This window comes from Podarcis liolepis, assembly GCF_965112155.1.
Source record: "Podarcis liolepis genome assembly, chromosome: Z".
Taxonomy (NCBI): Eukaryota; Metazoa; Chordata; class Lepidosauria; order Squamata; family Lacertidae; genus Podarcis; species Podarcis liolepis.
The window spans coordinates 42,722,260-42,746,342 of record NC_139570.1 but is presented as its reverse complement, the minus strand read 5'-3'; the positions used below and the strand labels follow the sequence as shown (position 1 = coordinate 42,746,342).

Genomic DNA, 24,083 nt, shown 5'->3' with positions numbered 1-24,083 from the left:
CCTACCCTTCTCTACCGACATGCTGGTTAGAATTCTTAGAACTGGGAGAAGCAACTAAGAAATGAAGGAATTGAAACAACCAAACGAAAAACTGGAAAGGGTTCACAGTAGTGCACCTCAACATGCATAAAACCTCCTTGCTCACAGCACACACACACACACAGAGGCATCAGTCCCTCAATTCACTTGCCTTCTCTGCAAGGAGCTGATAATCTGACACACACAGAGAGAGAGACATTAGAACCTTATTTAGAAACAAGAAACAAGCAGCTTGAGGTGATGCCTTGTAATCCCCATGCTAAATCGCATTTGGCAACCCTTTTATGGATGGTTTACACTAAGCGGAAGGGACGTCACACAGGACCCCCATATACACAAGTCACCCACCATTTTCACCCTCTGCGTGTGCTGAGATCTGGACAGTTGCTCCTAGGGACACAGGAAGCTGCCTTATACCAATCCAGACCATTTGTCTATGTAGCTCAGTATTGTCTACACCGACTGGCAGCAGCTCTCCAGGGTTTCTGGCAGCAGACACTCCCAGACCTACTTGGAGATGCCAGGGATTGAAGCTGAGACAATTGTCCATGCAAAGCAGGTACTCTGCCCCTGAGCTACGGCCCTTCTCTAATATAGCCCTACCCCTTCCTCCTGAAATACTGTGTGTGTGTGTGTGTGTGTGTGTATATATATATATATATATATATATATATATATATATATATATATTGTTCTTGTAAGGATGATTTGAGTGGTAAGCAAACAGATGTTAGTCATCCACACAGAGTCTTCTGGAAAGACTCAGGCAGAGAGTGATTGGTCATCCATATGGATTCTTCTGGTACACTGCTTGTTGAATAAACATACGCAAATTTATTGGTTGATAACATGATAGATAAATAAGGATATGTATAACATTATAACATGCAGAGAATAATATGTGCAGAGAAATCAGAGAGAGAGGAGCTGAGGAGCTGAGAAGTCCCTGGTGGGAGGGGGGAGGGAGGGATGGGAGGGGGGATGGGAAATAATGTATGTGAATATACGGTTTGATAATTTGTTATGTTGAAATTGATTAATAAAAATATTTTTAAAAAGAAAACTGCTTGCAAAAATGTGCAAGTTAGAAATTTGCACTGAAACGTTGACTAACTTTCATGAACACATGCCATTAAAAAAATAATAATCACAAACTGTTGCAGAAATGTGGAAATCTGAACTTGAGAAACAGAGGGGGAACAAAATTGACAGGCCAATCCCTACCAAGAAAAGTGCACAGCAAATGTGCAGGAGTAAATACATTTTTTTTCCATCTCACTTTTTAAAAAGCGAAGGTCTTTTTCTTTCAACAAATAGCTTATGAGACAAAAGGAGGAAACACACACACACACACACACACACACACACTGCTGCACACACCCCTTTCTGCAGAAAGCATAGGAGAAGTTTCCAGAGTAACAAGGCATTGCAAACCTTCTGCTTACATAATCTGGCTCAGCAAAAAGAAAAACCAAGCCCTGTAGTTTGCACAGAATTATCTCCCCCCACCGTATGATCTGCACCAAACCGCAGCCTATTGTCAGCTTCCCCTTTTCTAGGCATGGGCTGCACAGGCAACAGCAGCAGGAGGGAAGAGGAGATCACACCACTTCGAGATTATAGTGGGGGGGGGGGACACACACACAATTTTTGAACGACTCCTTCATGTTTGTTTTTAAATCCCCTTATGAATAGAACACACTTCCAGCTTCAGACCCCTACAGCTGGGCATGGTACAGTCCTTTCTACCACTCTTGGACTCTACCACCTTATTTGTTCTGTGTGTATATTTTTAACCTCTAATGAAGCAAGGCAAGGGCAATATTTTTAAAAAACAACAACAACAACAACACCATACACACAGGTTTATTTGTGCTTCAGCAGCTCCTGTTGTGTTTCAAGATGTACAAAAGTGAGAGGACTACAGCTCTCCCGGTAATCTTCCGAGAGAGGGAAGAGGCCATAGCTGAGTGGTACAGAATCAGTTCCCTCTGCACATCAAGTTTCGAGTTCAGTTGCTGGCATCTAAAGTTGAAAGGCAGCAGGTGATGTGAAAGCCACGCCCAGTACCTTGGAGAGCTGCTGCCTTGTGATCTACTTTAAGAAGGGCCCCGCTAGAGCAGGCCAGTGGCCCATTTAGTCCAACATCCTGTTCTCAAAGTGGCCAACCATAATGCCCCAAAAGGAAATCCACAAGTAGGACCCAGCACAAGAGCTCTCCCCACTTGTTATTCTTAGCAACTGGTCTTAAGAAGCATACACCCCCTGCTTTAGTGGGTATTTAGGTAGAGCATATTCATTCCTCCTGATAACAACAACATCCTTTATACCCTGCCCATCTGGCTGGGTTTCTTCAGCCACTCTGGGTGGCTTCCAGCAAAATATAAAAACATAAAAAAATGTCAAACATTTAAAAACTTCCTAATAGAGGGCTGCCCTCAGATGTCTTCTAAAAGTTGTGTAGTCATTTATCTCCTTGACATCTGATGGGAGGGAGTGCACCACTGCTGATGAGGCCCTCTGCCTGGTTCCCTTAGTTCACTTCTTGCAGTGAGGGATCCGCCAATTCCTATCCACCAAACCTCCTGGCAGTGATCAGTACCTCCAAGGAATGACACTTTTAGCTCCCCTTAGGCAGCACAGAGCAGACCATACAAAGTGAGATCAAGCTTTGAGATTCTTCAGCCAGATGACTTGTGCAAGCAAGCTAAGCCACAGGAAGGTGCCTTTCTCCCCCCCCCCCAAGTGTCATCTTAAGGACATAGAAGGAGTCCTGCTGGATCAGGCCAAAGGTTCAGCATCTTGCTCTCACAGTTGCCAGCCAGGCACCCCAGTGGGAAGCCCGAAAGCTGAACCAGTTTGCAATAGCAATTCTCTACTTGTGATTTCCCAGAACTGGTCTTCAGAGGCATATACTGCCTGCAACAGTGCAGGAAGAACATATCCATCATATATAATAGCCTGATCCTCCATTTGTCTAATGCTCTTTTGAAGCCCTCTGAATCAGTGGCCACTGCTATTTCTTGCAGGTGTATATTTCATTGTTTAACCATGTGAAAATAGAGGTCAGAGCTCTATTTCAAGGGCTGCCCGGTACAAGTTTGCTTCAGAGATTGTAAAAAGAACACTGAAAGAACTACGAGCACTTGGCCACCAGGCTGAGCAGGCACAGAGGTCCTGCCTTTCCATTTAAATAATAGCCACCATTTCTGAACTTGCCCATTTACATAGCAGTTAAAGGTTCTCTCTCTCCCTCCCTTAAATTTAAAGTTTTCTGCAGTTATTATTATTTATTTGGGTGATGGATGTGTTATTTTGGAGGTGTGTGAAGTGGCTAACCTCCCCATCCTTCTGCAGCAAAGCACAATTTGGCCCTCTCAGCCGTTTCTTGTGCCATGCTCCTGATCCTCAGAACTGCATTGCAGCATTGCTCAGGACACACATTCACACTCTCTCCCTCTCCTTCTCTCTGCTTTCAGCTCAGGAAATCTAATAAGAAGGAAAAGAGGGAAAGGAGGTTTCAAGGGGACACACAGAGGGGACATTTCTCTGGAAACTGGGTGTGTGGGGCGCTTCCTTTAAAACACTCCACATATACAAGAATGGGACTTTCCAGTTTCCCTATACAGTACTGGAGAGTTCTTTGTTTTGGCTTTTTTTGGGGGGAAATGCAAAAAGGGATGTGGGTTGGAGAATAACATTGTCTCAAAAACATGGAAGAATAACAACATGAGTTTGCTAGGAAGGAGAGAAAGGAAAGAGAGGAGAGAGGTGAGCAACCAGATCAATAAAGGACAACACCCAGAAGGAAGGATAAAAATGGACACCGTCACCATGACATTGCTAAAATAGCATGCTGGAAAAAAATATGTGCTTGACCTGATAGCGGGACTTGTTCCTCAGATAAAGGACACACTTTGCTTTAGGCGATACTGGAATACATTTTAGTAGTATTTTTTAAAGGCACTATAGGCTCATCCGGACTTCCTTTTGCACTGGGCTTTCCAAACATAGGCCCAAGCTTTAAAGCCCAGACCAGTGCCTAGAAACACGGCACAAAATGGAGTCTGGAAGAGACCTATGTCTCTATTACCAATGTGTAAAACAGAAGTAACAAGTGAGAGTTGCAACGAAATGTTACAGTGTAGGGTACTCCTGTTCAGAGTGATAGTCAGAGAGCTATCTTTTCCAAGATACTCCATTCCTGACCTCCGCTCCCACATTTTCTGTTTCCCTACCCCAACAGGCCCTCGGCATGCGGTGGCCACCAAGCACACGGGTTGGCGGAGGGTATTTTCCTAGTGTCTGCAAAGCTTGAGGTTCCACACAGTATGTGAATACAGCCACTTTTTTCTCAGTAGCCCGTTTTTGGCTACAGTCCTATCGGCACCAACTAGCCCATTTTGCTAATAGAGCGATAGTACGTATTCAGGACAGCCAAAGAGACTATATTTTCCTCTGAAGATCATTGCACAAAAGCAATGGATATTTGGAATAGATATTTTTGGAATGGAATAGATATTTTTGATCCATTTATTTACAGATGTATAGCTTGAGCAGTATGATGGTAACATAGATGCAAGCATGCAGTCCAGCCCTCTCTCATGGCTGCTTTCCAGCAGATCTAAACAAACAAACAAACAAACAAACAAACAGAACTGTAGGATTCTTCTAGAGCTGTACCAGGGTCATAGCTTCACGGCTTTGCATGTAGAATGTTCCAGCATCTTCAGTTAAAGCTGGGAGAGACTCCCTACCTGAAACCCAGAGAGGCCACTGTCAGCCCGTGTAGACAATGCTAAGCTAGCAGGACCAATGGCCTAATCAGTATAAGGCAGCTTCCTATGTTCCCCTGCCTTAAGCGAAGAGCCATAGCTCAGTGGCAGAGCATCTGCTATGCATGCAAAAGCTCCCAGTCTCCAGACAGGGCTCAAAATGACCCTTGCCTGAAACACAGGAAAGTCATCATCAATCAGCGCAGGCAGTACTGAGCTAAATGCACCAATGGTCTGATTCAGTATACACCAGCTTCCTCTATTCCTATGTTCCACTTCAGGCCAATTCATTTGCCGCATTGGGGGAAAAGCCAACAACAATAATCCTCTTTGCTGCTGGAAAACAAGCACTTCAGGCTAGAAGTGTTCTCCCTGAGGTGCTAGCTTTCTGAGGGGTGGGGCTGGGGAAATAGCATCCCCTGAGTAGTTGCCATGTAGAAGACAGCAAAGCCAACCCACCAAATGCCATGGGATTGTTAGCAGGCAATGCATTAGACATTTTGAGAGATCCTTGGAGGAAAAGCAAGCTATTAATAAATAAGAATCAGACTATCATGCCCATGCCATCTTAGGAAGCTGGCAGTCTTCTTATTCCTAGAATCAACGAAAAGAAAGAAGAACTGTGCCAGGTTGGTGACCTCCTAAGAGAATCAACCAACCCGTAGCAGCTTCCGCTACTGCTGATTCACCTTGGTGCTGGTCCAAATCCCTCAGCATCAGGGCTGTCGACAACAAACTCTGCATAACACAAATGTCTATGGGCAACATTTTATTTTACTCTTTTAAAAAAAGCCACAATCTAGTTAGGGAGATTTGTAAGCAGATGCCCATAACTACTTTGACAGAGAGACAGTGCTGTATTAATAGTTAGAGTGTCAGACTGAGTAGCTGGGAGACCAGGGGTCAAATCCCCCACTCAGCCACAAATCCCACTGGGTGACCTTGGGCCACAGTCACTACTACCTCTTAGACTAACTTCTCTCGCAGGTTTGCTTTGAGGACAAAATGTAGAGGGAGAAGAAGTGTGCATAGCACACTGAGCTCTTTGGAGAAAAGGCAGGATACAAATGCAATAATAAATACATAAAGCAACACAGATTCAGGGCAAGGCTAAAAATTAACATGTGTGGTGGGACAGGAAGCACAAGCAGCACCCTTTGGGAAGTTTTTATTACAGGTGAAGGGAGTTTCTTCCCTTGCCACAGCCCCATCAAAAATCACCTGCATGAAGAGGCTATACAAATGTTCTCTGCATTTGGAATGGGCTCCCTCACAGGGTGATGAACTCTCCATCACGGGAGGTTTCTGAGCAGAGGTTGGGTGGCCATCTGTCATGGATTCTTTAGCTGTGCTTCCTGCATTACAGGAGGTTGAACGCCTTGAGGTCTCTTCCAACCTTAAAATTCTATGATTTTATAAGTCGTGTGTCTTTGTTTCTCAGTTTTATCCTTTAGCATGGTTTTGTATGTATTGTGGTATTTTATGCATTGTGACTAGTTATTTTTATTGATCAGAGTTTAGTAATTATTTATTGTAATTGTTAAGAGTGAATTTCTGTTTATTATTTGCTGATGTCTGGGAGTTAATTTTATTGTGTAACATTAAATCCTAATAGATTACTGAATATTATTTTATATTATTTATGCACACTGTGCTCCCAAGGAAGAGATCAGCTGCTTTGAAATGTGTTAGGGTCAATACGGAAGAAGAAAAACCTCACCCACGCAGTTATTAACTTCATGGTTGCCAGGAATTGATATCTATACATGCCTTCAAATGAGTGGGTAAACAAGCAATGTTTTAAAATTTCACCTGCAAGTCAAAATTGAGGGATGTAGGTGTACCTCACAAGGAAGGAGACTCCACAAATGGGGAACGACCACCGAGAAGGTCCCACCACCAATCCATGCCAAATGGGCAGCAGCCAGAAAAGGCAACACCAACAGAGCCCTCTCTGCCAATTGTAGGGCTTGAGGTGGTTGATACATAGTGCCCTCTCACTTTTTATTTCCATAAATCACAAATATTCTTGGACTCCAGTCCTCATCAACTGCAGCCAGAGTGGCCGATGACCAGTGATGAGGAACAGTAACTCTTCTAGTTGGTTAATTGATTCAGGAGCTTCATTGCACATGACATGTGATGCTAATTTTTTCAGTGAGTTAAATGAAAACTCACCAGAGCAGTTAGGGTTGCAAATGGGCACAAAATTCTGTGCAAGGAAAAGGAGCAGGTTCGGATAAGTGTGTTGACGGCAGAAAAACTGTTTGTAATGAAGTGAGAGATGTAGTTTACTTGCCAGAATTAACAGACAGTTTGCTGAGTGTGTCAACTCTGACCAAGCATGGTTTTGATGGAAATTTTAATCACAACAGATGTGCAATTACCAAAGATGGAGTTCTGCATGCACAATATTTTGAAAAGAATGGAATCTTTGTGCTAGATATAGGTCAAGAAAGGGTGAATATGGTCAAAAAGAATTCAAGTGCAACCTGTGTTCATCTGTAGCACAAAAGGCTGGGACATAGAGACTTTGGTGAGAGGAATGGAGATTAAACCTTGTAAAGTTGACCTGAATGGTGAAGTATGTGAAAGCTGTTTGCTGAGGAACAAGACCTTCTTTCCCCAAGCAAAGCTAGAGAGGTTCAACAGAGCCTTTGCGACTTATTCATACTGATATATGTGGTCCAATTCAACCAACGTCTCATGGGAAAAATAAGTGAATTTTAACATTTATTGACGATTATTCCAGATACTGCACAACTTATCTTTTAAAGGAAAAATCAGAAACTGCAGAGAAATTGAAGATGTTTGTTGCAAATATTGAAAATCAATTTGGGAGGAAACCACGAGCAATACTTTCAGACAACGGCGGTGAGTACATGTCACGCCACATCAAATCTTATCTAGAGGAAAATGGTATTAAACGTTTGCACACCACCCCATTTACCCCATAACAAAATGGAATAGCGGAGAAAAAGAATTGCTCTCTGGTGGAGATGGTCAGATGTATGTTGATGAAGTCTAATTTATCATTTGAGTCTTGGGGTGAGGCAAGTATGACAGCAACATATTTGAAGAACAGACTGCCAACAAAAGCTGCAAATAAAGCAGCATTTGAACTTTGGTTTGGAAGAGTACCGAACATTAGTCACATTAGAGTCTTTGGAACAAAAGCTTTTGCATATGTGCCAGCACAAAGACATACCAAACTTAGCACCAGGACTGAGTTAGGAATATTTGTCTGCTTTGAGAAGGGGTGCAAAGGTTACATAATTCTTAATCCAAGGACAGGAGAAGTGAAAGTGAGTAGTGTATTTTAGAGAAGGAGAGCAATCTTGTGCATGTGTTCCTAATTAGAACTATTTTAAAGAGAAACAGACTAATGCTGATTTGGTAACTGAAGAGGTTCTAGTAAAACTGATCACAGAAGTTGAAAGAACAGAGAAAACTAGTCCAAGTAAGAGACTGTACTTTACCAGGGGAAACAGAGTCAGGACAAGAAGCTGTGTGTGATTATATGGATGAACAATTAGAACTTTTAATCAGACACTCATCATGAGTTAACAAAGGTGTGCCAGCAGAGCAACTATCAAAAGCAGTGCCTAATGGTGAACCTGACACATGGAAAGTAATCGACAAACTTCCTGCAGAAGAAGCTGACAAGTTGATAGAAGCAGACAAGGAAGAAATTGAGCATTGAATAAAACAACACTTGGACACTTACTAAATTGCCAAGGGTTAAAGAACTATAGGGTGCAAATAGGTGTTTAAGAAAAAGTTAGATCTAAGAATGGAAATGTACAAAGGTATAAAGCATGGGTAGGCAAACTAAGGTCCAGGGGCCGGATCCAGCCCAATTGCCTTCTAATTCCAGCCCACGGACGGTCCAGGAATCAGCATGTTTTTACATGAATAGAATGTGTCCTTTTATTTAAAATGCAGCTCTGAGTTATTTGTGGGGCCTGCCTGGTGTTTTTACATGAGTGGAATGTGTGCTTTTATTTAAAATGCATCTCTGGGTTATTTGTGGGGCATAGAAATTCGTTCATTCCCCCCCCCCAAAAAAAAAATAGTCCGGCCCCCCAACGAGGTCTAATGGACAGTGGATTGGCCCCCTGCTGAAAAAGTTGGCTGACCCCTGGTATAAAGCAAGGTAGATGATACAATTTTGTATAGTGAGAACAAACAAGATTGTACAGAAATTGTTGGATGTTTAAATAAGAAGGTTTTGAGAATTTACATGCTAAATTAAAATTGATTAATTCAAATTAGGCACAGTGAGAAGTGGCTTGTAAGAAAAACAGCTGGGCCTAATTTGAATAGTAGAGTGCCTGGTATCTGGTGGGCGGGGCTTGTGTGCTTTGCTCCAGAATCAGCCCCTCTCTTCAGGGTGTGTTCAGTTGAGAGTGTCAGTTATGAGGGATACAACTGCCTCTTCTTGTTTCCTGCCTCAAACTTGCCTCATGTTTTATTTGGCTTCTCTCATCATGTTATTTTGTTGTAGTTTTCTTTATTACTAAAGCTTAGTTTACATTTTTGTGAAAGACTTATTTTTCTCAAAGAAAAAGAAACTCTGCTGAGGAAAGGTGTGGTATGTCCTAAACTGTGTGACTGAGGGGATATTCCCAGTTTGCCGGGAGGATTGATTTTGTTAATCACCCCTCCCCACCTCCAAAACATTCAGCAGGCACCGTCTGTTTCAAATTTTCAATGCCTGTTGAAAACTTTTCTATTCCATTAGGCTTAAACAGGCAATTAAGAATGTATTTCCATAATTAGTTAGCCGATTTCTCATCATAATATTTTTATATTTATTGGGTGATTTTACGTATAAATGTAAACTTCTATGAATATCAGCATATAAATAATTTAATTTAAAAAAACTGGTTCTGTGTAAAACGAGGAAATATGCCTCTTCCAAAATGGTACCAGCCACCCATGTTTTCACCCACCCCCTGAGGACTTAGATTAAAAATAAGTAACCCAATTAATTGGGGTGGGTGTCTTTTTAAATTAGCCAAAATATTTTTAAACCGTTCATCTCCAATCCTAAATCAACAAAGAGATATAGCCCTAGGTTACAGCTGTCTGGCAAATATGAAAACATCTCAGCCTTCATGGAACATTCACTGTACAGATATTCACACAGGTAACAGTCAATGAACGTGCAATAATAGATTCATTCGTATGCTACACTGACCACAGGAACAAGTACACATGAAACAGCATTTGTGTGAAAGAGTGAACACTTGATGTGTGTACGTTCAACTATGGTGTACACAGAACTCTACTCTCTTGAATGATGCCAGTGAATGATTGTTCAAGTGTGCAGCTGTAATCCTTGCTGAATGTCATTCATTGTATCCTTGCTGAATGGGAACACCGCTAACAGCTGGGCAGTACACCGGTAAAATTATTTATATCCCATTTTCAACAAGGTAACAGCCTGCGTACACAACAGCGGAGGAGTACAAATGAACAGCTGAGTACAAATGTACACATTTTCACACAAACACTTGTACATGTGGAGAGATAGCATGTACCTGTGTTCAGTGCAACAGTCAAACAAAACTTGTTTGTTTGTTTTTTAAGTAGATTTTATTTATCATTTTCAGTTTTGTAAATCAACATACATCAAACCATCCATACATTAAAGATTGACTTCCTTCTCCCCCCCACCCCCCATGGTTCATTAAAGTTCTCCTTCATTGCTGCAAACTCTAATTAGTCCCTATTTTAACTCAACCAATTTTCCCTTTGTTTATGTTTTCACTGCTAGATTTATTCTATTCCTGCTAATGTTTTTAAATGTTTACAATAATCCTCCAAATATTCAACAAACATTTCCCAAACATTCTTAAATATTATCCCTTCCTGTTTTCTTAATTTGCCAGTTAAACTAACCAATTCAGCATATTTTTTGGTTTAGCCTGCCCTTCCTCCTTAGCCGGCATTGTACCTTCCTTCAATTTCTAAACATATACTATTCGGGCTATCGTTGTTGCATACATAAAGAGATCTTCCTTTATGTCAAAACTAATATTCGTAAGAGAAAGGCTTCTGGTTTTTTAATAATAAAAGCCCTTTTCAACATTGTTTTCATTTCATTATAAATCATCTCCCAGTAGCCTTTCACAGCTTTACATGACCACCACATGTGGAAGAAGGTACCTTCTTTTTCCTTACATTTCCAACAGGTATATAATTCTGATTTATACATCTTTGCTAACTTACTTGGTGTCAGATACCACCTATATATCATTTTCATATAATTCGCATTTAACATATAACATGAAGTAAATGTCAGATCAAGCAAAACTTTAATGTCCCCTTTTGCAAGGGAGGTGTCAGGAGATCTAAAAATTCTCAGTTCCCTGGACAAATGACAGTCTGCAGGATTTTGTGGAGGAAGACACAACTGATTAAGGTTGTATGATACTGATTTAAATGTACAGTGTAGATGAGGCCCAGGATGCTAAGGGCCTGGAAACCATGTCCTTTCAGGAACAGAGCATGATATTGTTAGCCTGGTGAAGAGAAAATTATTTATTCATATTTATTCACTGCATTTATAGCCCACCCTTTCCCCAATAAGCTCAATGCGGCCTACACAGTTCTCTCCCTCCTCATTTAATACCCACAACCCTGGGAGGGAAGCTAGGCTGAGAGTGAGTAACTGGCCCAAATTCACCCAGCAAGCTTCATGGATTAGTTAGAATTTGAACCCAGGTCCTAGCAGGACACTTTAACTACTATACCATGCTGGGTCTCCAGATTCAGGGAAGGCATGGTATGATCAGAAGGGCTGTTGAAGAAAAGTTGGAGCTGGGTTGGTCACTGTTGCTTCAGGGGTCAGGGCTAGAACCAGTGGGTAAAAAACAAAGGCAGGCAGGATTTCAGTTCAACATCACAACAGGGGTGGGGAAATTTGGCCTCCCAGTCTCCCTATCTGGCCCCTGGGACTCTTCGCAGGCCACACTCTCACCTCAGTCATGCCCTCTTCCCCCAATCTATAGTTTCCTAGATTGGTAGTTGAGGGACAACCATGAAAGCCAGTGTGGTGTAGATTGGGACCAGGAGGGCCAGAGTTCATATCCCCACTTGGTCTTGAAGTTCAGTGGGTGACCTTGGGCCAGTTACTGCCACTCAGTCTAACCTACCTCACTGGGTTGTTGAGGATGCCACCTTGAACTCCTTGGATCTTTTCCACCAAGGTAAAACCCAATAAATAAAGAAATGTGCTTTAAATGTGCTTTTAATGCATTGTGCAGATGTGACTGACTTTGGTGTAGCAAGCACCTTTTCAAAGAAGGTACACTGGGGCAAGGAACCTTTTTCAGTCTCAGGGCCGTATTCACTTCAAAACAACTTTCCAGGGGCCACATTCCTAGTGCTGGGTCAGAGCCAAAGGCAGACGTGGGCAGAGCAGAAAATGCAAGTAACACCTTTGTACGGTGGGCAAGTTTCTACCAATAGCCACACATCATTCTCTATCCTCCATCCTGGCAAGTGAGAGGCATCACCACAAGGCACATCCCAGCCAGGAAAATAAAACACTCAAGGATGTGCAGCAAGGACAGGCCAGGCAGCCTCTTGAGGGTCAGAAAGTTGGCTGCATTCAGAGGTTCCTACACCATCACAAGCCAATTCAGATGGAAACAAGGAATGAGCACACAGAGGAAACCGAAAGGCAGGAAATAACTTCATCCCTGAGGATGCAAAGCATCAGGAAGTCATGGCTAGAGGGGCTGTGAAGGCATGTTGCACGATCTGGCCAATGTCTCGCCATGGAGGCCCCTCAGATAAACACAGGCAGAGGTCAATGCATCCCTGCACAGAACTCATAAAGCCACAACAGTTCTGCCCACAAAACAGTGTTTCACAACAGGATACAGATAAGAGAGAGCAGTGTTTGAAACTGAGATATGAAAGCTAGGAGCTACATGGCACCTTAAACCTAGGTCATGGGTGCAACAACGGAATGTCTAGGTGCACGTTTTTATAAAAAAGAATACAAAGGTGAAAATGAATGAACTGCAGCCAAAATATTATGTACCCAAAACATTTTAAGAGGGGTTAAAAGTCATTAACATCTTGCATATCTAGAGAGACTTGCCTGAACAAAAGTGTTTTCCGCAGGAGCCAAAAGAGAATACACTAAAGATGCCTGCCTGGTGTCATCAGGCAAGGAGTTCCAACGTGTAGGTGCTGCCATACTAGAATAACTATTTCTTACAAGTGAGGAATGAGTATTGCATGGCACCTGTAAAACCCATGGAAACTGATGGGCAGAACTAACTTAGGTTCATTGATTTCAATGGGCCCACTCTAAGGAAAGTCTAATTAAGAATAAATCACAAGTTCCATTTTAAAAAGGAAAGAAAATCAAAATTAGAACTCTCACTGAAATTAGGATTTGCCAAGACAGGAATACAAATGCAGGAGGAGGAATTGAGAGGGCTAAGCTTTGTGAATCATGCAGGAATTTTTTGAATGGGAATGGTGGAAATGGAAACGCAGTAAGGCAGCTTAGAGTGATGGACAATCATAATAATGTTTGACATTGCAAATACACTAGACAAGGCACTGTAGTCAACCCTGGTATTGCAGATATATCAGAAAACAACAGCACTGGTTTGTATCCAATGCTATCCCTACTCAGAGAAGACCCACTGAAAATAATGGAGCTGACTCCCATAAATCCATTAATTTATCTGGGTCTATTCTGAGTAGAACTTAGTTGGATACAACCCATAACATGTATGGCAGGCCTATAGCTCTGCCTTTAGATTAGTGGTGGGGAACCTGTGAGCACCCACTCCCCACCCAATGTTGTTGGGACTCCAGCTCCTATTAGCCCTAGATAGTATGGTCCATGATAATGGAAACTATGGTCCAGAAACATCTGGAGGTCCATGGGTCCCTCACCCTTGCTTTAGATACAACAGAACCACCCAACAGCTTCTTAAGTATCTCTGCACCTCTGCTTCATTAAAACTCATGCAACTCACAGTCACAAGACGTGGTCAATTGGGTTTAAAGGATATTCATTGACCTTGGCTTTATCAAAGGATAAAAACATGATAACTTTAAAATGGTATCTATGTTCAGACACTGTAGGTATGCTACTGAATATTTGCTGGAGGGTAAACATTATGAGGACTGCTAGTGTGGCATAGCGGTTGGAGGGTTGGCTAGGAGCTGGCAGACAAGAGTTTGAATCCCTGCTCAGTGACACCCCTATAAAAGGTGAATGTTCTGAAGCAAGGCCTCTGGTGATCATCTCAACAGGCAGCCAGGTTCATATCGGTATAAATCAGATAGTCTGCTGTTAAGCATCTCTCACACACGCTTTTGAGAGACCTAAAGCATGGCTTGTAAGGAGAACCACAGAACAGGGTCCTGAATTCTGCCCAATTTTCACAGCATTAAGTATCACCACCAAGAAATTCACATTACCATCTTCATTGGTTGATGATTGTGATGATTAGTTGCTGCTGTAACGGAACTGTGTCAAGGTACGATATACCTAAGGGGGGGGGGATTCGCAGTGCATGGGCTAGAGGTCACCAAAAGCAAACACTGAGATTGGCTAGCATTTCCCTCATTGCCTCAATCATTACGCTTTGATTTTATTTTTGTGTCGTTCCTGCCTATTTTTCAGCAAGTGGGGATACAACACAAACAAAGCTCTTCTCATTTTTTATTTTTTTATGCTGCCCCCTCTGAAAAATAATAATAATATTGAAGCTCAAGAGAGGGAGGGGGATTCTGCCCTGCCTTGCAGGAAAGGGTGGTATTTGGGCTAAATCAGGGGGGAAACATTCCCCCTACGCCACCTTTTAGCAGCACCTGAGCCTCAATGCCTTTTTTAGAATTGAGAACACGCAACAGTCAGGCAGAGATGCTGATCAGTGGTCTCTGGACAGGTGATTTAGTGCAACATAAAGCAGGCCATAAATCTAAGAGGATTATTTCTTTCCCCAGCCCCCACCTCGCCAAGTCATGGCACCACGCACCATCTCCAGCCTCATCTGACTGCAGTGCTGAACCAGTGTCATAACATGGAGGAAGATGCCTAAATACTAAAAAAAAAAAACCACTGCTGCCCCCCCAGCTGCCGCCTTTTTGGTCTGTTTCCCAGCTATGATTCTGCTCCTTTCATTTTCTATGAGAAAGCAAAAATAATAATAATTTAACATTATGTTGCTTTTCTTTTTTAAACGACTGATATAATTTGGACAGCACTGGCTTTGAAAACACGGCTTAACTGTAATTGCTTCAGACAGACGGCGGATTTAAATGAGCCATAGCAACATACCCTCCATTAAAAGTAACCACCACCTTATCGTCCTCACTATTTATCTGCGTACCTACAAAGGACTGAAATTATTTACTTGCATTGTACAAATGGAAGAGGACTTTGGCAATATGTCACTTGACCTATATAATTGATACATTTTAGTATGTGGCTGGCACATTAAGAAAAAAAATAAAATGCAAAATTTTGCAGGATGAACAATAAAGCAAATCTCCCTTCCACACCATTCCCTGGATATACTTTAGAATGCACAACTCAAAAGGACCAAAAATAGCATTTCAGTTCCGTGTGCAAAGGCCCCCCCCCCTTAAATCAGTGCGAGCACATATAAACCAAATTCTCATTTTCAGCCTCCCATGCAGGAAAAAGCTTCTATTATATGCTGTCATTCTAAGGACTTCTCAATTTTGTTGGATTCTTCACAAGTACCCCCTCCATAATTATTGCTTTATTGAAGGGGGGATGGCAGAGAGAAAAATACATGAGATATTGGTGGGAGGGATAACAACCGGGCTGTTTTGCACTGACACTGCAGGATCTGCGCTAGATCTTCCACTGTGCGTGGGGGAGGAGTCGGATAGAGAGAATAAAGGACTGGATTTTGGGGTGGGATAAAGGACTGGATTTGGGGGGGGTCCCACCCCCACCCCCACCCCCACCCCAAATGAACCTGCAAGTACAAGAGGATTTCTCAGTTGACGCTTACACACACAGAGACACATTCTCCATGTTCTGTATTGCAGGCCATAAAACAATTATAATTTCCAGTCACAGATAAATCCGTTAAGGATACAGGAGACACCAGTCTTACATTGATCTGCTAAGGATACATCTACTGGTAAAAGCGCCCCTCGCCTTAAAACGGGGCAAGGATGAGGGGGATAGTCAAGCCGGTACTGTTTCCCTCCCTCCCTCATCTTCCACTCTACATACTGCAGAATAACAGCGTCCCCCTCTGCCTTTTCCCTTCCAGTTACGAACGCTTCTCTTTTTTGGCCAAGAAGCTATTCATAATATGAATAGATACTAACTGTATAAAAAGGGTGGTGTTGGAAAGGATCTCTTGACCCGTAGCGTCCTCGACCATCGAGGGCGCCCCCACCCAACAAAAAAAACGTAAGGTCTGCAGTGACGCTCCAAATCTCCCCCTTCCATCCCTCTTAATACTCTATTTCATTCATCACTACCACCAACTGTCCAGATTTCTGCAGCTGCGTCCCTTATTTATTTTTACAATGGGGACTACGGAGCAGGAGGCGGTGGAATAGACAGCCCCCGTCTCATTGACCATTAAATGAAAGGTGGGCGGGGGGGGGGGGAGAGAGAGAGAGAGGAAGGAAGCAACAACATAAAGAGTTTAATCTTACTTTCTCCCACCACAGCCTTAAGCCCAGCTGGTGCCATGACGTCCCTCTCTTGTTCTTCTTCTTGAGGTATTTGTGTGGTGAGGAATCCCCACGTCTGGTTTCCTCTTTTCTCCTTTTCCTGCTGCTGCTCGGCTCAAAACCCCGCACAAAACTGCACTCCGGTTTGGCTTCTCAGCTGACTGCAAAAGGAAGGAGGGAGGGCAGTCTGGGCAAGGATGCGGAGGGGGGGCGGCGGAGGAGGAGGCAGGTCCAGGCAGGGCGTGGTCGGATTGTGATGCGAGCTGCTGATGCTGATGCAGAAAGAGGCTGGTGGTGCCGTGGATGGCGTCATACCCCCACCGGGCCAATCAGCGCGCCGCCTGCTCAGCATCTCTCTCTCTCCCCCCTCTCTCTACACACACACACAGACATACGCACCCGCACGGCCTGCGGCTCTGCTCAGCGACCAACTCTGGGGAGGGGCGGAGCCAACATCTGCAAATAAAGGGATGGGGGTGGGTAAAAGAAAGAATCGCAGCCTCTCCTGCTGTATGAATGAACCTCCCTTACATGCGTTTACACATGTAATTTGTTTGCAGAATGCAAACATTCGATGGCGCCCCCGCTAACCCCTGCCACCAAGTCCTTGTTTTGAATTTGCTTTCGTGCAGCTGGATTTGCAGTTTTTATGTTGCTTTTTTTAAAAAAAAAACCACAACAACACTTTTTTAATGAAGTTGCACTGCTGCTTAGAGATTTTATTTTTTTTCGAATACACTAAGGAGGTTATAAATAAATAATGAAAAATATAGGCAGCTTCCACTACCACCCCCCAGTCCCAATAAGAACAGACAGCTATTCACCAGACCCACATGTCAAGAGACACAGGGATATAGACACTAAGTTGAGACCTTGCTTCAGACCCAGATGCCAACTTTCATTGCCAACAGAGCAGCTCTTCAAGAACTGGTGCCTGTTTTCCCCCTCTTCTCTTTCCCCTTATTTTCATTTTGTTCGGATGGTAAGCCTGCAGGCAAGGACAGTCTTGTTTAATTGATTGTATATAAGCCATTCTGGAAGCCTTTCTAGGCTGAAGAGCAGAGGACAGACAATCTCAATATTCATGATGATGATAATGTAGGTTTCCTCAACCTCGGCCCCCCAGATGTTTTGAGATGATGGGGTCAGGGATGATGGGAGTTGTAGTCCCAAAACACCTGGAGGGCCGAGTTTGCCTATGCCTGCTCTAAACTGAATGGGAGCAGCTCACAAATATTTTAGATGCCAGCGAACTGTCCTTAAAAAAAAAAATTATTGAGAATTTCAACATAACAAATTATCAAAACATATCATCTTCATTATTTTTCCCTCCCCTCTCCCCCCAAAAAGCCCTCCCTGACTCCCCCCCAAGACTTCCCTCAGCTCCTCTCTCTGATTTTTCAGCACATGTTATTCTCTGCATATTGTAAAATTGTAAAGATCCTTAAATTATCTGTCTATTATGTTAACAATCAATACATTTGTGTATGTTTATTCAAAACCTGCCAAGGAGTTCAATTCATTTTGGGGGGTTTTAAGTAGTTTGTAAAGAGTTCCCATTCTACTTTAAAGTCACAGTTGTCCTTGTCTTGCAGTTTGTATGTCAGTTTTGCCAATTCTGCATAGTCCATCATTTTCTCTTGCCACTGTTCTTTTGTCGGGATTTCCTCATTCTTCCATCCTTGTGCTATTAAGACTCTTGCCACTGTTGTAGCATACATAAATAAATTCTTTATTTTCCTTGATAGGTCTTTTCCTACAATCCCTAACAAAAATGCTTCTGGTTGTTGTTTTTTTACAAATGTCAATTGAAACATTTTCTTCAACTCATTATATATCATTTCCCCCCCCCCCAAAAAAAATTTAATTTCTCTACATTCCCACCACATATGGTAAAAAGTCCCTTCCTTTTCTTTACACTTCCAGCATACGTTTGACCCAGTTTTGTACATTCTTGCAATCTGTACTGGTGTTATATACCATCTATACATCATTTTCATATAATTTGCTTTCAAAAGAGAACAGTCTGAAAATTTTAGAACTATTCTCCACAATTTTCCCCAATCTTCAAATTATATATTATGTCCTTTATCTTGTGACCATTTGATCATGACTGATTTCACCTCCTCATCTTTTGTTTCCCATTCTAGCAGAATACTATATGCACCCTTCAGCAACTTCACTTTCCCTTCTATGACTTCCTTTTGGAATCTAGAAGTAGTATAACTAAATCCTTTCTTATTGTCTTCTTTGTATATCTCATGTAATTGCCTGTAATGTAACCAACTCTGAAAATGATCTTTTATTTCCTCATACTCTTTTAGCTTCCATTTTCCTTCTTGATCCTTTAGTAAGTCACTGTATGTAAGCCACTTTCCTTTTTTACCAAGTGGCTTGAGCAGCAAAGCTTCAAGTGGTGAAAGCCACCAAGGTGTATTCTGTTCTATTAAATCTTTATATCTATCCCAAACCCTCATTAATGATTTCCTAATTATATGATTATAAAATCCTTTATGTACTTTTCCTTTCCCATACCATAGATATGCATCCCATCCAAATCTATTATCATGACCTTCCAAATCCAATGCTTCTTGCTTTTCCAGTTTTACCCAGTCCCTAATCTATACCAAACATGCAGTCTCATAATACAATTTAAGGTCTGGGAGGGCAAAACCGCCTCTTTCTTTTGTATCTGTAAGTATCTTATGCTTTATCCTTGGCTTTTTGCCCCTCCCGATAACTTGGAGATTTCCTTCTGCCCTCTTTTGAGGCAATCATCTTTCACCATTACTGGGACTGACTGGAAAAGAAATAGCATTTTTGGCAAAACATTAATTTTTACTGCTGCTATTTTTCCTAATAGGGAGAGATTCGTTCTGCTCCATATTTCTAGATTTCTTTTTATCTCGAGCCACACTTTTTCATAATTATCTTTGTAAATATTTTTATTTCTTGATGTTAACCATAACCCTAAGTATTTGAACTTTTTATGGACTTCTGTTTCAATACTTTGCTGCAACTCTTTTTTCTCTTCTTCCTTCAAATTTTTAACTAATAATTTAGTTTTATTCCTATTTAATTTAAATCTTGCCACTTCCCCAAATTTCTGAATCTTTTCTATAACTTTAGGGAGAGAATTTTTTGGATCTTCCACTGTGATCACCAAATCATCAGCATATGCTTTCAGTTTAAACTCACTTTTCCCAGTTTTTATCCCAGTGATCTCTTTATCTGCTCTTATATTCCTGGCAAGTACTTCCAGAACCAGAATGAACAACAGCGGTGATAATGGACAATCTTGTCTGGTTCATTTTTGTATCTTACGTTCATCTGTTATCACCTGATTTACAATGTATTTCGCTTTCTGTTCTGAATAAATTGCTTGTATTCCTTTTAAAAATTTAGATCCACATTTAATTTCCTCAAGTAACTTTATCATGAAATTCCAAGAGATGTTGTCAAAGACTTTTTCGGCATCTATAAACATCATTACTGCTTTCTTTTCATTTTTGACCTCCAGGTATTCTATTATATTCAAAATATTTCTTATATTCTCCTTCATTTGCCTACCTGGAAGGAATCCATCCTGATGTATATACTCATTTAATTTTTTTTTTCATTCTATTAGCTAAAATGCTTGCAAATAGTTTATAATCATTGTTTAACAATGAGATAGGCCTATAATTTCTAATTTGCAGCAAGTCTGAATCTTGTTTTGGAATTATTGTAATATACACCTCTTTCCATGTTTCTGGAATTTCACCTGAATTTAAGGTCTCATTCATAACATCTTTCAGTGGGTTTAGCAATTGTTCACTTTATTTTTTATAATACTTTGCCATTAGTCTATCTGGGTCAGGAGACTTGCCATTTTTAGTCCACTTTATTGCCTCTAGCAGTTCTTGAACGGTTATTTGAGTATTTAAGATTGTCATTTGTTCCTCTTTTATTTTTGGTAAATTACTACTTTTAATATATTCTTCTATTTAAAATTTTTTCTCCTTTCCTTTCCTATACAAATCTGAGAAATATTTTACAAATGCTGCTCTTATTTCCTTCATCTTATCTGTGATCTTTCCATTTATATTATTTTCATTTATGGAGTTCCTCTGTTCACTTTTCTTCAGCTGCCACGCTAGCAATTTTCCTGATTTATTGGCATGCTCAAAATATTTTTCTTTCTTTCTTTTTATTTTCCTGCTAATTTCCTCATTAACTATCATAGAATATTGAGTTTGTAATGTTCTAATTGCCTGTTTGACTGGCTCTTTATTTGCTTTCTTTGACAATTGTTTCTCCTTGTTCGCAATTTCCTCAAAAATCTCCTTTTTCCTTTCCATTTCCTTTTAAATGAATTTTGTTATATAAACAATCCTCTCATCACTGCCTTGCTTGTGTTCCAGGCCGTCTGCAATTTTGTCTGCCTTTGAGTGTTTATTTCAAAATAATCACTCAGGGCCTTTTTGGCTTTTTCCATTAATTTTTGATCATCTAATAAATCTTCATTCAATCTCCATCTAAATGAAATTTGGCTTTCTTTTTGTGTTTTTCCATTGTCAAGGAATTATGAGCTGAAAATGTCCTGGGATTAATCTCAATTTTTAAAACTCGAGGTTCCAACTTTTTGGATATCCACAAAGAGTCTATTCTTGAACTGCTATCATAAACATGGCTATAATAAGTAAACTCTTTATGAAACAAATGTCTTGTTCTCATTATACCGTATTTTTCACTCTATAAGATGCACCAGACCACAAGACGCACCTAGTTTTTGGAGGAGGAAAACAAGAAAAAAATATTCTGACTCTCAGAAGCCAGAACAGCAAGAGGGATCGCTGCGCAGTGAAAGCAGCAATCCTTCTTGCTGCTCTGGCTTCTGGGATAGCCTGCATTCACTCCATAAGACGCACACACATTTCCCCTTACTTTTTAGGAGGGGAAAAGTGAGTCTTATAGAGCAAAAAATTCGGTATCTATCAAGTTCAAATTTTGAGCCAGATCAAAGAAAGTCTTTGGCAACCTGCCTTCTTTTGTCTCTTTTTCCCTAGCTGATCTATCTTTTTCTAATGATGGAGCTCCATTTAAGTCCCCCATTAAAATCATCTTTTGATCTGCAAATTCAAGTAGTTCTGTTTCCAATTTTTTTAAAGAAGACTGCTTTTTTTCTCATTAGGTGCGTAAATTATGCCAGGGAACTTTCTTAGCTCTGCATGGAGTTGTCAGGGATTGAACCTGGGACCCTTTTTTGCATAAAACCTTCACACTACCACAGAATTGTTCTTCACTTAAAAGATTCCACTCTTTGTGATTCTGAAAACAGGACCGAATTAATTAGCAACACAGGAAGCTTCCTGTCTGCAGACTTTGCTGCTGTTAAGGCTTCCTGCCTAAAAGAAGTAGAAGAAAATACTTCCAATTTCAAAATGTGGGACTGCACAGAGTTTTGAACTCATACACTTCAAGTATATTTGTTATAGTACTGAGTCTCCCTCCCGCAAATCGTGTGTGATGATTTGTTAGCCAGTTCAGGGTTGTTGTTGTTGTTTACAACTTGACAACTTCTGCATCAGACACTGTTATGTACTAAAGTTCTCACCCTGGGCCAGCAGGGGGATAGTGTAGATAGTTTTCACTCAGGTCCACGTCAGTTATTTTAGGCGGGAAACCCTGGGTTGTTGTTGCTACAATGTTGATAGCCGGCTGCCTATAAAAGCAGGCCGGCTGAGCTGTTTGCTGTTCAGTTCTGTCCAGCTTACAATAAAGAGCTTCTCTGGAGAAATCACTGTGTCATCTGCTATGTTCGCCCACGACTTAACAGACACACCCTACTAAAAAAAAGAGAGAAAAGCCAAATGATAAAAAAGTGTGCTTTGCTCCTTCCTCACACCCAGTATCTTTGGTGGTTTCGCCACAAGAGCCCGTATTTCTTATGGAGCAATGGTTCATTATCAGTCTGCCTTAGTTCAGTAACAGGTGCAAAACCAGGAATACTTCAAATGTATTTATGAGGATGTGTTATGAAGCATGACCTACCCAAAGATGAAAGGGAAGAAGAGGTGTTTCCATCCCAAAATAGTACAGTCTTTTGGTTTGGACCATATCTTTTATGTATGAAAACCAAGCACATCCTACCCTTATATAATTTGTGTACATGCTGTCCCTGACATTGGCTCTCAGTTAAGTGCTTAATAAACAGCTACACCTAACTTGCTCAATTCCACCCCCACCCATTTTTCAAATCGCATATTGTCAAGTTTTCCGACAGCACAATTTCCCTCCAGCTCTACATTTTATGTCCAACTGTGCACACGGGCGCACACACACACGAAACCTTGGATGTGTTCCTAAGTTGTACCCAATATTAGAAATTATCTGATAGCTGCCCCCTTTAAAAAATATACTTCTTCATGACCAGAGGCAGTTTTAGAGCTGCAGGGGGCACCAAAACAATGCTGTAGAATGGAGCATGAGGGGTTGGGGAGTGGAGTATCATTGAATTTTAGCATTGCACAGAGCACTGCTGAAATTTGAGAGCCCAAAGTCTGCCACTGCCATGACAACATAGCATCATACTATGCATAACCTTGCAAAGGAACCTTAATATAAACATAAAAATGCAGTGCACAGCAGTTTACTACATGTTGAAAAGGGAAATTCACAAGCACACTAAATAAACCACCTAGTAATATCCACCAGGAGCTGCTTGTCCAGGGAGGTATCTTGGTTGTAAATCCAACAAAATTCTGCAGACGTGGCAGTTGTATTATTACACCTCTCTGACCAGCAATATAATGCAGAAAGGGGTCTTGTGTATCTGCAGAGCAGTCCCTCCTGCCTCTGCTCCTCAACACCTTTTGTATTTGCATAAGCCATTTAGGCAAGAGACCAGACTTTGGACCACCATCCCACCAATGAGAACTATATGGAGTACTTGGCTATCTCTAGCTGGTCAGCAGCCTTCGAGATTGGGTCTTAACTGCCCAGATCAATTCCCAACAAAAAGGCCAATTAGCTTACACCTGCCCTGCCCTGCTCACCTTATTTCACACTGCTGCTGGCCAGCTCATCCCCTACCACCTAGCAACCCCATCACCTACTGATGTCAGAGGCGCAGTTTGCCACAAGGTCCGTAAAACCTACAGCTGGCTCTGCTTTTTCTTGTACAGTACTTATAATGCTGATGTTTCTTAAGTTTGCTCATAAACAGAGGGATTTGTGTTCTCCATTAAAACAAACAGCCCCTTGTGTTAATCACCACCTGATTGGAAAAAGACTCTGCCCACCATTAATTTCTCAAAATCCCATTTGGAAGCCATCTAGTGTTCATTCCCAGATTCTACAGCAATGAATATGGTAAACAAATGATAACAGGGTGTTTTGTTTTGTTTCACTTTGTCTGATAAATAATTTCTGCCCCTTGTCTGTCCTCAATTGCCTGCCAATCTATTTCATTGGGTGGCCATGGTTTCTAGTTATTATGAGTGGAAGGAGAAGTCTTATAAACTAACTCCCATCTTCCTTTTTGCTCACTCTGAACAGTCTTTGCTCATGGAGAATGTG

The 24,083-nt window shown here is 41.4% G+C and overlaps 1 protein-coding gene across 4 annotated transcripts in view; it reads right to left on the bottom strand.

Moving 5' to 3' along the window:
• The window catches only part of LOC310698544 (syntaxin-binding protein 1), a 53,713-nt gene extending 36,973 nt beyond the window's left edge, over positions 1-16,740 (bottom strand). For 2 of the 4 annotated variants that reach the window (XM_083485873.1, XM_083485876.1), the window contains exon 1: positions 16,506-16,737. In XM_083485873.1, the coding sequence (XP_083341999.1) occupies positions 16,506-16,542 (37 nt within the window). In that variant the 5' untranslated portion in view covers positions 16,543-16,737. Of the gene's footprint in view, positions 1-16,505 lie in introns of all 4 variants that reach the window. The other 2 variants (XM_083485875.1, XM_083485874.1) reach the window with 2 other exon arrangements.
• Between the last annotated feature and the right edge of the window lie 7,343 nt (positions 16,741-24,083).